The sequence below is a fragment of the Polistes dominula genome, unplaced genomic scaffold (assembly GCF_049000335.1).
Source record: "Polistes dominula isolate Pdom_NZ unplaced genomic scaffold, Pdom_raw_medaka contig_33, whole genome shotgun sequence".
NCBI lineage: Eukaryota > Metazoa > Arthropoda > Insecta > Hymenoptera > Vespidae > Polistes > Polistes dominula.
In genome coordinates, this window is record NW_028300998.1 from 4,643,241 (window position 1) to 4,660,156 (window position 16,916).

At 31.4% G+C, this 16,916-nt stretch overlaps 2 protein-coding genes across 2 annotated transcripts; both read right to left on the reverse strand.

Annotated features, from left to right (window-relative positions):
- Positions 1-164: 164 nt before the first annotated feature.
- eEF1delta (elongation factor 1-delta) lies at positions 165-6,993 on the reverse strand. Its single transcript, XM_015324621.2, is given in 10 exon segments — positions 165-960; positions 1,075-1,200; positions 1,272-1,341; positions 1,765-1,946; positions 2,136-2,229; positions 2,663-2,761; positions 3,514-3,602; positions 3,605-3,959; positions 4,708-4,843; positions 6,852-6,993. Coding segments are annotated over 9 exon segments (1,266 nt in total). The 5' UTR covers positions 4,804-4,843; positions 6,852-6,993; the 3' UTR covers positions 165-805.
- Positions 4,950-6,988, reverse strand: Snm1 (DNA cross-link repair protein snm1). Its single transcript, XM_015324628.2, has 2 exons — positions 6,852-6,988; positions 4,950-6,325 (listed from the first exon to the last, which is right to left on the reverse strand). Exon 2 carries the CDS (start codon positions 6,304-6,306, stop codon positions 5,116-5,118), a length of 1,191 nt encoding a protein of 396 aa, XP_015180114.1. The 5' UTR covers positions 6,307-6,325; positions 6,852-6,988; the 3' UTR covers positions 4,950-5,115.
- Positions 6,994-16,916: the final 9,923 nt, after the last annotated feature.

Consider the following 16,916-nt stretch of genomic DNA (forward strand, 5'->3'; position numbering starts at 1 on the left):
CTTATACAATGAAGTGTACTAAATCAATAAACAGGTAATTTTTCTAATTATTGAAGTTTTTTTTAGATTATAATTCTATGTTTTTTATATTTATTTATATATATATATATATATATATTTATGCATACATATAAATTTGGAGGTTAAAATATAAAGGAGATGGATTATATTTGTGTCATTGATTTTATTTGCAATGATAACATGAAACAGGAAGTACATTAATTTAATAAATATTTATATAAAACTTTGTTTTCATCAGAGCTGAGAACTAAAATATTATTTAAAAATAAATTACAATTGCATACATCATGACCACGAAAAAGATATCTCTTTTTCCATATGGATTGGATATTTCTAAAATCTCTGTATCAATAAATTTTATTGTAAAATATAATAACTGAGTATCTAACAATTTTTAATAGATTGAAGTGTATATGTTGCATGGTTAAGATTTTATTTAAAAAAACATTTGATATCAAAATGTTATTTTTCTAGTTTATAAATTTATCTTTCGATTGATTCTATATAATTTTTATTATTTCGAACTTTTCGAAGAAATTTTATTTAGATAGTTTTAATTGTTTTGAATAAGTCAAGCTATGAATATGAGTTAAAAGTCTAATAGGAAAATTTGATAATTTAGATTATTATAGGCATTTCTATAATGAAGTATTTTTTTATTTTTTTTTAGCATTGAATAAGTATACACGTACATATTGGAATTGCTAATGGAATGAAAAGATGGCACAGCAAATCTATGTTTCTATGTAACTATACTTGCCATAACATTTGCCCAAAAATAAAATTAGATTTTATTAAAAGCGGCAATATCAACGCTCTGGACTAAATCTTCAATTTCTTGTATTTGTTCAGTTAACCAATCAACTGACACTTTTTCGTCCTCAACAACACAAGAAATTTGAAGTTTATGAATACCGAAAGCAAGTGGTACAAGCTTAGCTGTGAAAATAAAACCGCAGATATCTCGTTAATGTACAATGATATATAAATAATTTTAAAAAGAAATATTTTGAAATCATGTAAAATTGTAATTAAATAACTCATCGCACTTACCTGCGCCCCATAGTAATCCATCTGTCTCAATTTTGCGTACTTTAGATTCCATATCTTTCATATCAGTCTCATCATCCCACGGCTTAACATCAAATATGATATTTGATTTTGCAATTAATGCCGGTTCTATTTATAGAAAGTACATTAGACAATTATTAAATAATTAAACTTAAAAAAAGATGAATGATTTAACTCACTTTTGGCCTTTTTAGCAGCATATGCAGCAAGACGCTCTTCTCTAATTTTAGCTGCTTCTGCATCTTCACCCTAATAATTTAGAAATTGATGGGATTGGTGATTATAATTTATATGGTGAAATAATTGCGTTAATAAATTACCACAATTTGTATTAAAATTTGTGTCAAGAATGGTAAGAAATGGTTGATTTTATATGGTTGATATTAGTGTCTTGGGAATATCTGGTGTATACTGATTAGTAAAAATACGCGATATATATATATATAAATATATATAAATATATATTTTTTTGTTTTTGTTTTTAAAGATACTGAAAATTAAAATTAAAGAAGCATTCCATGTTTTTTTGTGGCTTAAAGAATGTGCTGTGAGTAAAGTGTTAGTATTTCTATTAGTAAATAATATCGAACATATATATATATATATGTATGTATATATAATTATTATATGTAACAAACTTATGAATGATTTTATTTCCATCTGCTAACTTGCCTCTGAATCTGAACCAAATAGATCAAGATCTTCGTCATCTTCTTCTTTGGGTGATGGCTTTTCTATCATCGCACTGGGTTTAGCAGGACAAATTTGTAAAGGTGGAAGTGATGGTTTTTCTTCTTCAAGAATATTTACGCGTTTTTCCAGTTTTTCAATAATGTGTCTCAATTCTTGAACGACTATACATAAATTTTGTTGAAATAATATGAAGTATTGTTTAAGCGTTCTATTTATATTATAGATTATAACATTCATTAAATCTAACTCATAACTATTTTTTATATCTCATTTTATAATATATAATATTTATCAAATATAATAAATTAATTTAGAGAGAATACAAATGTAAAAATGCAGTTTGTTCTTACCATTTCGTAAATCCTGATTGTCTTTCTCGAGAGTAGCTATGCGTGATACAACATCTTGATTGGAATTTTCGGCAAATGCACTAATGTCATCCATCTGCAAATTTATTTAGAAATTGACTGTGGAGCTGATTTCTTTTTTTGTAACATTAAGATATTTATAACTATATTAAGAACAATTTTTAAATATAATATTTCTTATCAAATATCTTATTAAAATATATAAATTTTATTCAAATTGAAATAACGTATTATAAAATTGATTTCAAAGTCTTTAATATATCTTAATAACGTGTGTAAAGAAAAAATGTAACTAATAAAGCATCGATATAAGAAACATTTTCTAATGAAACTAAATGAGCTTGTATGTGTGTATGTGTCATCTGCTTAAGCTGGCTAGGCATTAAATAAAAATTATACTAAATGCATTTAATTAATAAATACATGTTACAATTATAAGCGGTAACGAAAATGCATTATTTTAATAAACATAAAAACTTGTTACTATGATAAATGAGTGCTGTACTCACACATTGTAAAGATTTTTTAATATGTTGACGTGCCTTGGCAACTTCATTGGCCAAACTTCCACCAGCGGATAGGATTGAACAATTTGATTGATGGCTTCCCTATATCCACCGATATTGAAGGTTAATTTACACCAGGTTGATTAAAGCAAACCAATCTCTATATCATATCTCCATTGATATATTTTATAATGAATAAAAAATATATTTGATTTATTAAAGAATGTAACAATGCAATTTTATTTTTGATCAAGTGGAGATAGACATTATAAATATCACAACAAAAAGCATTACAAATAATTTTCATGCACAAATACCAGCAAGCATTAAAAATAGTTATATTGTGTTAAATCCCACATAGATATTCATCAGCAGAAAATCTTGAATACTTATTAAATTCAATTTGTTTATAATAATTATCAGTTTAATACTTAAATATCATTTTTATCATCAATACTTTTTACATGCAAATATAGGTAAATTTTTTAATGCAATCATGCTTTTTTTAAAATAAATATAAGCCAATACGAATAAAAATTATAAATAAATAAATAAAACTAATAATGAGATACGTCAGATAAGTCATCTAAAATAAATTTCAAAAGCAAAAAGAAAGATCAATTCCTTATAAGAGTAGATAAATGCATATTTTTATTAGATTTTTATTTTAAACAGATAAGTTAGTATATATGACGATATAAATTTGCTTTAAAAAATAAAAAATTTTAATAAGCATAATAAAATAATATATTAACTAAAATGACTAACCTAAAAATGTGATAGCGCTAAATAAAAATAAAGAGTGCCATTTATACACATATAACACTAATTGTCTAACGCAATAAAGTTAATACCTTATTAGGCAATTGTTCTTTTTGCTCTTTAATATTATCTTTGCCTTTTCCTCTATTTCTATGTCTTGTATCAGCCTTGTTTTTTTTTCTTTAACTTCTTTGGAAGTACACTTTGTATTAACTGTATCATTACAAATATTAATATCTTCCTTTTTAACGTCTATCACATCACATTTTTCTATGATATTCAAGTCGTCCATTTTTAACACGTTACACTCATTTTCTTTTTTAAGATTTTTGGAATTTTTAATTTGGCATTTATACTGTTTTAAAACATCAGTGGATACATTATTATCTGAGTGCAATGATTTATTGTCTTTAGATTCCTCAGATTTTTCAGTTTTTAATTTCATGGAAGCGTTTATATTAATTAGATCTTCATGCTTGTTAATTACAGAGTTATCAGTGTTAAGGGCATAACTTCTTATAATCTTGTTGGACATCACCTTAAAACATGTTTGACTTTGTGCAAATACAAGATAAGGTTTTACTAAGAGAACAAAAAGCGTTAAAAAATGGACTATGTATTAATATTGTGTGTATGTAAATTGTGTAATATGGAATCTATATATAGTATGGAATGTTTTCATAAAATAATGTTTAAAAAAGATTTTCAAATATAATTAGAATACAACTGTTCGGTTTAATAAGTTGTATTCTCTGAGGAAATATTTTATCGTGAAAATACCTATGCTGATCTGCATCATAGCTTAAAGTACAATTACATAAAATTAGTTTGCAATTAACAAATTTTTCCAAAACCATGAAAACTCAGGAAGTCACACACGAATAAGCATTAAAAGGATTTTGTTATTACCCATCACCAGATATTCCCTCAAATATGTGTTAAGGATGTTAGTGGTTAATTACACGACATACTCCAAACCCATGAATATAGAATTGTAAGTGAAGGAAAAAATTATGCAGATTAGCTGTGGATGCTGGGAGCAATGATAAAAAATATATGTCTAATAGTTTTATATTTATACATTTTATCATGATACACACTGAGGATAAGATATTTATTGAAATTATGAATTAAAGGGAATTTGTACATGACACATTTAGTATGTATTGCAATAGTTCATCTCATTTAAAGATCTATTGCTGGTTTTTTTAATTTCATATATATATATATATATATGAAATTATATATATATATCAACAAATCAGATGGAAACAATGATTTCTTACCTTGGCCATTCGTTCAAAATATAGCCGCTCTGCTTTATCATAGGATGGTTTCTCAAACCATACCTTTTCATGTGTAAGAGCTGTTGCTGTTGCCATATTTACTGTTGTTATATTTGATGCTAAAGTATAAGAAGTTCTGTAACAAAATATTTATTCAAATGATTTATGAAATTGTATCATCACAGACTAATAAGAATTTATATTTAAAATTATGAAAGTTGTTCTTAAAAAATGAAACAATATGCTTAGATAATAAATAATAATTTCAAATCAGTTACATTTATTATATAAGAGTACAAAAATATCAACTAATTCTATGATTATATATATACATACTTTAAAATTCTTTATGTCGTAATTATGTGACATAACAACAAGAACCTTCAATTTATATAACACTAAGTCTCGTTAACAACTATCATCGTCACTAAAGTAAAGACTTTTAGAAGTACTCGTATTTACATTTATTGTCTTGCTGCAAGACAACTTTAATTGATATCGACGTTTATTTGTTTTCAAGATTTGATCAGAAGATTTAGTCATTATATTATTAAGTATATCATAAATTTGTTCCTCCTGATCCTTTGGACAAACACATGGGAATACTTCAACAGGATCAAAGTATTTTATAAATGCCTTAAGCTCGTTATATGAAGAGTGCATGGAATAACATACATTAAATGTTTTTCTTCTGCGTTCATCCCATTCAGCTATCTTAGATATATCTTTTCCTTGCCATTTTAATACAGATGGCACAATAATTAATATGTTTTCTTTACAAACATCGTAACGACATTTTAATGATCTATCTGATTTTTTTGTGCATGCATGTATAGGAGTACTGTTAAAATCATTTGTAATATGCGGAGCTAATTCAGCAATACTACGATAAGTATCATAGACATGATCTTTAACGTGAATTTGCATATTTAAAGATTTAGATAATTCCATGAAAAGAAACTCTGAACCATAACAGGCAGAACATTCTAGCATAACAACATTTCTTGGGTCTTGATCGAGCCATTCCTTAACCACTTCATATATTTTCGCTATACTTTCTTTACGAGATGGCAAATAGGAGAAGTCGGGATTTAAAAAAGTTGTATCTAAATAAATTTTATCAAATTTCTTTGGAAGTAATCTACTACCTTGTTTTACGTGTAAAGATCTTAATTTTGATAAATCATCCGGATGAATTCTAAAGTCTCCGGTATAAAGTATTAATTTATCTTGTTTTTCAAAAAGAAACATAAGAGAGCCTGGACAATGTCCGGCTGAAACACTTAATACTATGACAACGTGATTATTACCCTGTTGGTCATCGTATTCTATAACAACTTGAGTGTCTATATTAATTTCTTTTATATTGCAATTATCATTTAAGCTAAATTTATTTTGCAAAATTAATTTGCTAATTGGACTACAATAAAGATATTTATTACATTTCGTTAAGTATTCAAAAAATGAATGATTTAAACCATTCATATGATCAACATGACAATGACTAAGAAAAAATACAGAAGAATCAAGATTTTTTCCATTAAATGAATCCACTGAAATAGCTGGTAATTCCTCGATAAGCCCAAGAAAAGTTGACATTGTGCCATTTGGAATATACCTGTAATATAGAAACGAAGTGGCAACTACATCGTAACCTCTTATAATTTATAAACCATGAAAAATGCAATATATAAATATAAACAAAACTATTCTAATAAAAGATAGAAATTTAATTAATATTGAAGAAAACATTCACCTTTGTTTTTTTAATTTTATATAAATTTAATAAAATGCAAATTATAAATTTTTTAAGTACTGCTATACTTTAATATATAACTGTCTAATTTACATCATATTTTAATATATGCAAATATGCACATATATGTATATATATATTTATGTTTCGTAGTTTAAAATAATATTATAATATACAAATAAAATTATAAAATTATACTAAATAAGCAATTAGCACATGTTCAAAAAATGGAGTAATATCTTTATTAAACGAAATTAACCATATGTGGTATCGATCGTTTCATTCGTTCTTATATATATATATATATATATGTATTATGCATATCAACTAAAATCCAAAAAAACTGAGGATCATATGTAAATATATTACAAATTTTTGTAGTAATTACCGTAAAAATCGTTTGGTACACGTGGCACAAGTAATTTCACTAATTTAATAAAATAATCGTCTTCTTGCCAATTTCAATGCGCACCAGACATAACGTAAGAATCGAATGGAAGGACAGTAAAGTTAGGTGCAGTGATCCCAGAGACTTTAGTTCGTCTGATTGACACAGGGGCGTAAAATTATCATATACACTAGGGATCCTATAGGAGGGATGCGCCATGTACATTGCTGGGGGACCGGAACTCGATTTTGCGCGCGAATGATTCAAACATTGAAATAATTATGAAATAATGAATTGCATCAAATACAGAAAAAAAATGAACTATATTTAATGATAATTAAAAATTTATATTAAAATAGAATAGGTTACACGAAAAAATTATTATAAATTCAAGCGGTCCCCCAAAATTTTCAGCCAATGACACATGAGCTGAATATGAATGGCGCATCCCTCCTACAGGATCCCTAGTACACACCAGAAAATTATCGTACGCACAGGAATAATTTTGAATTTGATTAAATTAGAAAATTTTGGATTATATTTTCAAAATCTGAAAATCTGAAAAAATTGTCCAAGTTCCAACTTTTTTTTTTTACAGTTGGTAGAATTTAGTCGGCGATTGGATAAGTCCACCGAAAGGCCACCAAATCATAAAAAAAAGTTGAACCCCTTTACCTTTCTAACTTACCCGTTTGCAAAATTTGATGAGTAAAAAAAAAAATTATCGTACAGGCTGAATTTTGGATCGTACAAGGCTTTAAATTATGTGACACGTACGATAATTATCGTACGAATGGGATCACTGGTTAGGTGACATGAAATGAGATAGAAAAATTCGTGGTACATGCGCAAGTAGTTGTGCGCAGCCGGTAAAATATGAAACTGAATTATGAGATTATTTTAAACACACATATAAAAAATGGGATACAACTATAGTATAAATGTATTATATATATTTTCATAAAATCAATTATCAACAAATAAAATAGAAGACTTAGATTAAATTTTTAATAATACACGAAAATAAAAATCCACTTAAAATACTCTTAGAGTTCTGATGTTGGTTTGACTGATAGGCGAGTTTATCATTGGTTAAAGTAAGCTAGCATAAAAAGATCGCAAAAACATTTAAAAAGTCATATAAACAACTTTCTAATTAATGTTTTGTTTTAGAGAACAACGGCTCAGTCTATAAGTAAATTTCGAAGAGGAAGGTACTCCGAAAATATATACCGTACTTTTAAATAATAATCGATACTTCTATCGATTAATTAACAATTATTATAATATTCTTATACACTTTACTTATATTACAGCATTATTTAGCACTCGAAGTCATCACTGCACATGAACAATAAATTAATTACGTTAGAATGAATAAAATAATAAAATCTGAACGTTATAATATTTAATTTTCTTTATTAGAATTATTATTACCGTTGCACACATGCTCGAAATAAAACAAAGTCATATAAACAACTTTCTAACTAATGTTTTGTTTTAGAGAATAATGACTCAGTCTGAAGGGAAATTTCGAGGAAGATGGACCACCTAACATATACACAGTGCTTTTAAACTTTAATACGAATTCTTTTCGATTATTTAACACTTATTTCATTATTCTAATACACTTTATTTATTTTTCAGATTATTTCAACGCATATTCATTGGTTTAAACGTTACATACACATTAACGTACTTTGAATTGAAAATAATTTTAATATGAATTTATTTGTTCAGTTTATCAGATGACTGTATTTAACTTGATTGCGTTCCTGGATCGGAAAGTAACACAAAACGTTCTAATTACTTACATCGCAAATAAAATTGTATTAATATTCATTAAAATTTCTGTTTCAGAAGCGGTTTAATGGGTAGCGGGTAAATTTTTTGTTCATAAAGGGTGGTACCATTTACGAATAAAGAATTTACTTCAGGGATGCGACCTTGCCCACGCGAGCCATGATTCTACTTCTTACTCCCAAGGATAGAATCATGTTCATTTAACTTTTAAACTGGAACTATCGTCTCTTTTATTTTTCTTTTTTTATTTTTTGGCTTTTTGATATGCATAGTTAGATATGCATTTAGCATGGGAAACTGAAGCTATATTGTAAGGGAAGGCATCTTCCGCTAATTGTTAGACGGACCCAAGGATTCTTTTCCGTAAGTTCGCTGTTAGTATATGGTGTTGGACTGAACATTTAGTGTAGGTTTCTCCTAAATTTAGAGTCAGTGGACTATTCCAACCGGTGGGAAACCACTTAAAAAAAAAATCGTGAAAAGTTCCGCTTTAAAAGTTACACCCATCCCCCCTTTTTTCCTATCCCTTTTATTGTTTAACTCTTTTTTATCCCTTTGTTTTCTGTTGCAGATTGGACTATGGTAAGGAAACGACCACAGGTGGACCAAAGGAGGACCATAAAGAAACCAGAAGTGGACTTGGTAATGTAGGATAGTATAAAATAATTATTTGTATAAATAAAATGAAAATTTGTATCTTTATATAATTCTTTTTGTAGCATTGCACATGTGTGATCATTATTTTTAATGTATTTTCTTTATTTATAGGTTCCATGGAACAATTCATAATTGTATACTCTTTTTAATTATTATACTTTATTTTATGGAGATTGAAAATTATGTATGTAAATGTATATAGATTGTATTTCTATAAGTTGAAGTTATTCTAGGGTGTGTTAGTTTTAAGTATCATCGATGATTCTATTGAATTTCTTTTCAGATTACACTCATTGTTTATCATTTTGTATTTTTTAGTATTGTAATTTGTCTCTGGTATTTTCGGTAATAATTTTAACGATTTGTCGGATGGTACTCTTATGGTGGGGCCTAAGAGTTAGATTCATTCCTTTGAATTGTATTCGGATGTGAGCATCTTTTGGATGCACATCCCTCTTGGGTCTTCAGAAGCGGTTACCTCCTCGTGGTTAGACCCGGGCAATGGTATTTTACTTTCCATGTAATGTTTAACATATTTTTTATATTTTACATTCCATTGCAAGTAAAATCCAGCCAAAGACCGCTTATCATTAATATTCTAATAATAATTGGTTTCTTTCATTTTCCTAATTAATATCATATTCACATTCCTCTCATTGTTTTCCCTTATAATATTCACTTTCATATTATATTTCATATAATAATACTCGATTTATTTTATAGTAACTTTAATCATGTACATTCTTTCAGTCAATTTTTTGACGTGTAGTGCGGTCGGTTTAAAACACGTCTCGGTCGCGATCGCGTTCGCGTTCGCGTTTGTAATAAAAAATTTTATTATAGTTTTTTATTTTCGTTACCGTCTACTGGTCAACGTCATCTTAAGGGTAGGAAACCCATCGGGCATTCATCACTGAAGACTACAAGTAAGTATAAATTTTCTATCAAACATTTTGATGATAATTTTAATGTGTCTTTTATATTATGACGATGATATTAATGGTTCTTTTTCATTTTTTTGTTTCAGAGTACCATTGCAATCGTGCGTGTTGGCAATGAAGGGATCGTTTGCTTGCATCGTTCAATAAAATCGCGAATTAGAGTCAGTGTTTGTTCGCCGTATATAAAAATGTCGGTTTTGTTCGGGTAAAGAAACTCCGATAGTTTCTTTTATTCGATTTAAACACGCGTGCATCGTCATCCTAAGGGTAGGAGACCCATCGGGCATTCATCACTGAAGATAGAAGGTAAATTAATTTTGATATTAAACATTTAATTTATTAATTACTAATAATTTTGAAATGATAACAATGATTCTAATCGTTTTGTACTTTTTTCTTATTTCAGAAGGGTAAGCAGTGTGAGTGTTTGAATTTTTTGACTGCGTGCAATGCAGTTGTAAAAATAAGAGTCAGTGTTTGTTCGAATAATTAAAGTAAAATTGAATCGCGAAGTAGAGTCAGTGCCGTGTTCGCGATAAGAAACACGTAGAAGTTTCTCCGTCGTTTGAACCGTCTACAGCATCGTCATCTTTAAAGGTGGGATACCTGTCGGGCATCATCTAAAAAGATGAAAAGGTAAGTTAACTTTTCTATTAAACATTTCTTCAATAATTTTATATATGATTTTTAAATGATAACAATGATTCTAATCGTTTCATTTTTCTTTTTTTTGTTCATAGGTAAGACGTGTGTCGGGTTTTGATATTTCAACTGTCCGGTATACAGTTGCAAAAGTAGAGTCAGTGTTTGTCCGAATAATTAAAATAACATTTTTATCACGAAACAGAGTCAGTGTTGGTTCATTTATATTATATAATTTTAAAATCACGGATTTAGAATCACGTTCGTTCGTTCGTTAATTTTAATTTCGTCGCGTTTCGCGTACGCGTAATTTTTTAGATATACACTGCGAGCAATGCAGTTAATAACATTCGTGTATTTGTTCGTATAAAGTTGTTTTTTTTATTTATAACAATCGTACAGACTGTTTGTGAAAGTAGAGTCAGTGAAGTGTGACCGGGAGTGAAATTTTCGTGGGTTTGCATTTAACTGCGTGCAATGCAGTTTTTAAAGTAAAGTCAGTGAAGTGACCGGGAGTGAAATTTTCGTGTGTTTGCATTTGACTGCGTGCAATGCAGTTTTTAAAGTAGAGTCAGTGTTTGTTCGATTAATTAAAAAGTACAATTTTGATCGCGAAGTAGAGTCAGTGACCGGACGGGCGTAAAATTAAATTCAAATCATACGCGTGTGTAGAATCAGTGTTGTTCGCCGTATTAGAAAAATTTCGGTTTCGCGATAAGAAACTCATCTATAGTTTCTTATATTCGTTTACCGCGTTATTAAAGTCACGCGAGTGAGTGAGTGAGTGCAAGGAAAGTGCATCAAGAAATTCTCCGATGGACCTGGTGGACGAGGGATGCAGCTGGGACCATTTTCTACGAAGTAGGAGTGTTTTGGAGCCACCGCAGAACTTCTAATGCCAACTGTTCATATATCATACATATGACATTTTATTCTAATAAAATATCACATCTATGTTATATAACATTGGTAACGAGTGAGTCAAAAATTTAAAGTCTCTCCGGTGCTCAATCATGCCGAGGATGAAAGGTCCGAATCGGCACGAGCTACTGGTTGTAATTTTTACAAGAAAAATTATTGACGAGCACATGAGTTTATTCCAAAAAAGGATTATTCCTTTTTTGGCATGGCTCATGAAACTGTATATTTCATTGTATGTATGTTTTATTAGTGTAGGAAAGGTCTTTTTGCTCTTCGGTTTAATTCATTTTAATTTACAGTGCAAATTACTTAAATGCACTCTCTTTTTTATTACGTGTTTGATTCGCGTTTTAGTAGTGGTGAAATCGAGTATTAAGGGGACCTTCTACTCTGAGCACCTAAAAAAAAGGCTATTTTCGCGAATTTTTTCCAAGAAAACTATAAAAGATATCGATCTAAAAGTTGTTGGGTTTGTTAAATTGAGTCTTAAACTATATAAATGAATTTTTATTTTTTCATTTTAATTAATTTTTTATTGCAAAAACAGTAGTATAAAAAAACACCTTAAAACTTTAGTGCTTTGGTAGCTCCATCAGAACTTGAGAATGGCTTACCTGAAACATAAAAGTAAAATGGTTTTATATTCTGTATGACTTCAGCTACAAAGTGACAGTTTTATATAAAAATTTTATCAATAAATAAAAAAATGGTGGACAAATTACAAAAAAAAACGTAAATTTGACCTTTTTTTTATTGTTTTTGACTAAAAATAAATAGTAAAAATTAAAATATAAGAAAAAACTCTGCGTCACTTTGTTACAGCTCATGTGTAGAATATGTGGATTAAATTTTATAAGAATCGGTTTACTGGTTCGTGAGATACGATGGAGCTAGTATTTCAAAACATAGTTTCGAGATAAACGCGTTTAAAGTTTTTTTCTACTCAAAATCGTGAAAAATTCTTACCTAAACTTAATCTGCGATGCCTGGACCGTACAATAGACCTTCTTCTTGTTCATATTCTTCAATTTCTTCCAGTCTTGCCTTCTTCCACTTTGATCTGGCATCTTTTGAGCACTCAGAGCTTCGACGGTTCGCAGATTCGATACGTCGGTCGTCGCGTCTTTTAGTAAAGTCGATCGCTCCTGGCCCAAGTTTCATGCCCATCGTTTCCATTATCTTCATCACTGTTTGAAATCCTTCGTTAAAGATACATGCTGAAACTTTGCACGCAATTTCAACAACTTTTTTGCCGTTAAACAGGTGTTTAGGTGCCATGTTCCATACGCAGTTATTAAAGCTTTCATTATTATTCTGCGTATGTCTACCTAAACATCTTTCCAGCAGTTCTGTCTTAGTCAGATCCTCATAAATAGGCTTTAGCACTTTCTGTACATCTTTAGAAAGTGCCGGAGGATGCTTGTATTTTTGCTTCAGTGCCTTAGTTTTGAGGTACTTACACCAGTCGATGGAACACGTATGGTAATTATTATTATCTTTTTTTTTTTTATGAATCGTGAGATATTATGATCCCTTTCTATTTGTAAGGAAAGATACAGTCTCCGTCGAAAGTGTACGAACAAGTTGAAATGAAAATAAATTAAAATGCAAACAAACTTTGAAAAGGGTTGAGAACATGGGAATCTGTTATTTTATAAAATTCAACTTCAATGATCAATTAAACATTTCTCATTTCTTTTTCTTTTTATGAAATAAAAATGTTTCCTTGTCGAAGATATTAGAATGAGAATTGAAATGAAAATAATAAGGGAAGTGTAAACACAACGCGGAAAAGAAAGAGGAAGAAGAAGAATATGAAGAAGAAGTTAAGGTAGGGGTTGGTAAAGGTGAAAAGTTGGGGTGGAGTTATTCTTTTATTTATTTATTTTTTTTTTTTCAAGTCGAGTGATATTAATAATTCCCCATACAAAGTTTGAAAACAGGCCCTTGGATGGCCAATCGCCGGGCAAAGGATGACAACTAACGGCCGATCATTGACGTTTTCTAATAGCCCATAGAGGGCTCAATATCCAAATGATACCCCCGGCCCATTAATGGTAATTGATCATTGGCCGATTAATAATAGTTGATCATCGGCCCATTACCGGCATTTATTATCGGCCCATTACCAGCATTTATTATCGGCCCATTACCGGCATTTATTATCGGCCCATTACCGGCATTTATTATCGGCCCATTACCGGCATTTATTATCGGCCCATTACCGGCATTTATTATCGGCCCATTACCGGCATTTATTATCGGCCCATTACCGGCATTTATTATCGGCCCATTACCGGCATTTATTATCGGCCCATTACCGGCATTTATTATCGGCCCATTACCGGCATTTATTATTGGCCCATTACCGGCATTTATTATCGGCCCATTACCGGCATTTATTATCGGCCCATTACCGGCATTTATTATCGGCCCATTACCGGCATTTATTATCGGCCCAATACCGGCTTTTATTATCGGCCCATTACCGGCATTTATTATCGGCCCATTACCGGCATTTATTACCGGCCCAATACCAGCTTTTATTATCGGCCCATTACCGGCATTTATTATCGGCCCATTACCGGCATTTATTATCGGCCCATTACCGGCATTTATTATCGGCCCATTACCGGCATTTATTATCGGCCCATTACCAGCATTTATTATCGGCCCATTACCGGCATTTATTATCGGCCCATTACCGGCATTTATTATCGGCCCATTACCGGCATTTATTATCGGCCCATTACCGGCATTTATTATTGGCCCATTACCGGCATTTATTATCGGCCCATTACCGGCATTTATTATCGGCCCATTACCGGCATTTATTATCGGCCCATTACCGGCATTTATTATCGGCCCAATACCGGTTTTATTATCGGCCCATTACCGGCATTTATTATCGGCCCATTACCGGCATTTATTACCGGCCCAATACCAGCTTTTATTATCGGCCCATTACCGGCATTTATTATCGGCCCAATACCGGTTTTATTATCGGCCCATTACCGGCATTTATTATCGGCCTATTACCGGCATTTATTATCGGCCCAATACCGGTTTTATTATCAGCCCATTAATAAAATTTATTATCGGCCCATTAATAAAATTTATTATCGGCCCATTACCGGCATTTATTATAGGCCCAATACCGGCATTTATTATCGGCCCATTACCGGCATTTATTATCGGCCTATTACCGGCATTTATTATCGGCCCAATACCGGTTTTATTATCAGCCCATTACCGGCATTTATTATCGGGCCATTAATAAAATTTATTATCGGCCCATTAATAAAATTTATTATCGGCCCATTACCGGCATTTATTATCGGCCCATTACCGGCATTTATTATCGGCCCATTACCGGCATTTATTATCGGCCCAATACCGGTTTTATTATCGGCCCATTACCGGCATTTATTATCGGCCCAATACCGGTTTTATTATCGGCCCAATACCGGTTTTATTATCGGCCCATTAATAAAATTTATTATCAGCCCATTACCGGCATTTATTATCGGCCCATTACCGGCATTTATTATCGGCCCATTACCGGCATTTATTATCGGCCCATTACCGGCATTTATTATCGGCCCATTAATAAAATTTATTATCGGCCCATTACCGGCATTTATTATCGGCCCATTACCGGCATTTATTATCGGCCCATTACCGGCATTTATTATCGGCCCATTACCGGCATTTATTATCGGCCCAATACCGGTTTTATTATCGGCCCATTACCGGCATTTATTATCGGCCCAATACCGGTTTTATTATCGGCCCATTACCGGCATTTATTATCGGCCCATTAATAAAATTTATTATCGGCCCATTAATAAAATTTATTATCGGCCCATTACCGGCATTTATTATCGGCCCAATACCGGCATTTATTATCGGCCCATTACCGGCATTTATTATCGGCCCATTACCGGCATTTATTATCGGCCCAATACCGGTTTTATTATCGGCCCATTACCGGCATTTATTATCGGCCCAATACCGGTTTTATTGTCGGCCCATTACCGGCATTTATTATCGGCCCATTAATAAAATTTATTATCAGCCCATTAATAAAATTTATTATCGGCCCATTACCGGCATTTATTATCGGCCCATTACCGGCATTTATTATCGGCCCATTACCGGCATTTATTATCGGCCCATTACCGGCATTTATTATCGGCCCATTACCGGTTTTATTATCGGCCCATTACCGGCATTTATTATCGGCCCATTAATAAAATTTATTATCGGCCCATTAATAAAATTTATTATCGGCCCATTACCGGCATTTATTATCGGCCCATTACCGGCATTTATTATCGGCCCATTACCGGCATTTATTATCGGCCCAATACCGGTTTTATTATCGGCCCATTACCGGCATTTATTATCGGCCCATTACCGGCATTTATTATCGGCCCATTACCGGCATTTATTATCGGCCCATTACCGGCATTTATTATCGGCCCATTACCGGCATTTATTATCGGCCCATTACCGGCATTTATTATCGGCCCATTACCGGCATTTATTATCGGCCCATTACCGGCAATTATTATCGGCCCATTACCGGCATTTATTATCGGCCCATTACTGGCATTTATTATCGGCCCATTACCGGCATTTATTATCGGCCCATTACCGGCATTTATTATCGGCCCATTACCGGCATTTATTATCGGCCCATTAATAAAATTTATTATCGGCCCATTAATAAAATTTATTATCGGCCCATTACCGGCATTTATTATCGGCTTATTACCGGCATTTATTAGCGGCCCATTACCGGCATTTATTATCGGCCCATTACCGGCATTTATTATCGGCCCAATACCGGTTTTATTATCGGCCCATTACCGGCATTTATTATCGGCCCATTAATAAAATTTATTATCGGCCCATTACCGGCATTTATTATCGGCCCATTACCGGCATTTATTATCGGCCCATTAATAAAATTTATTATCGGCCCATTACCGGCATTTATTATCGGCCCATTACCGGCATTTATTATCGGCCCATTACCGGCATTTATTATCGGCCCATTACCGGCATTTATTATCGGCCCAATACCGGTTTTATT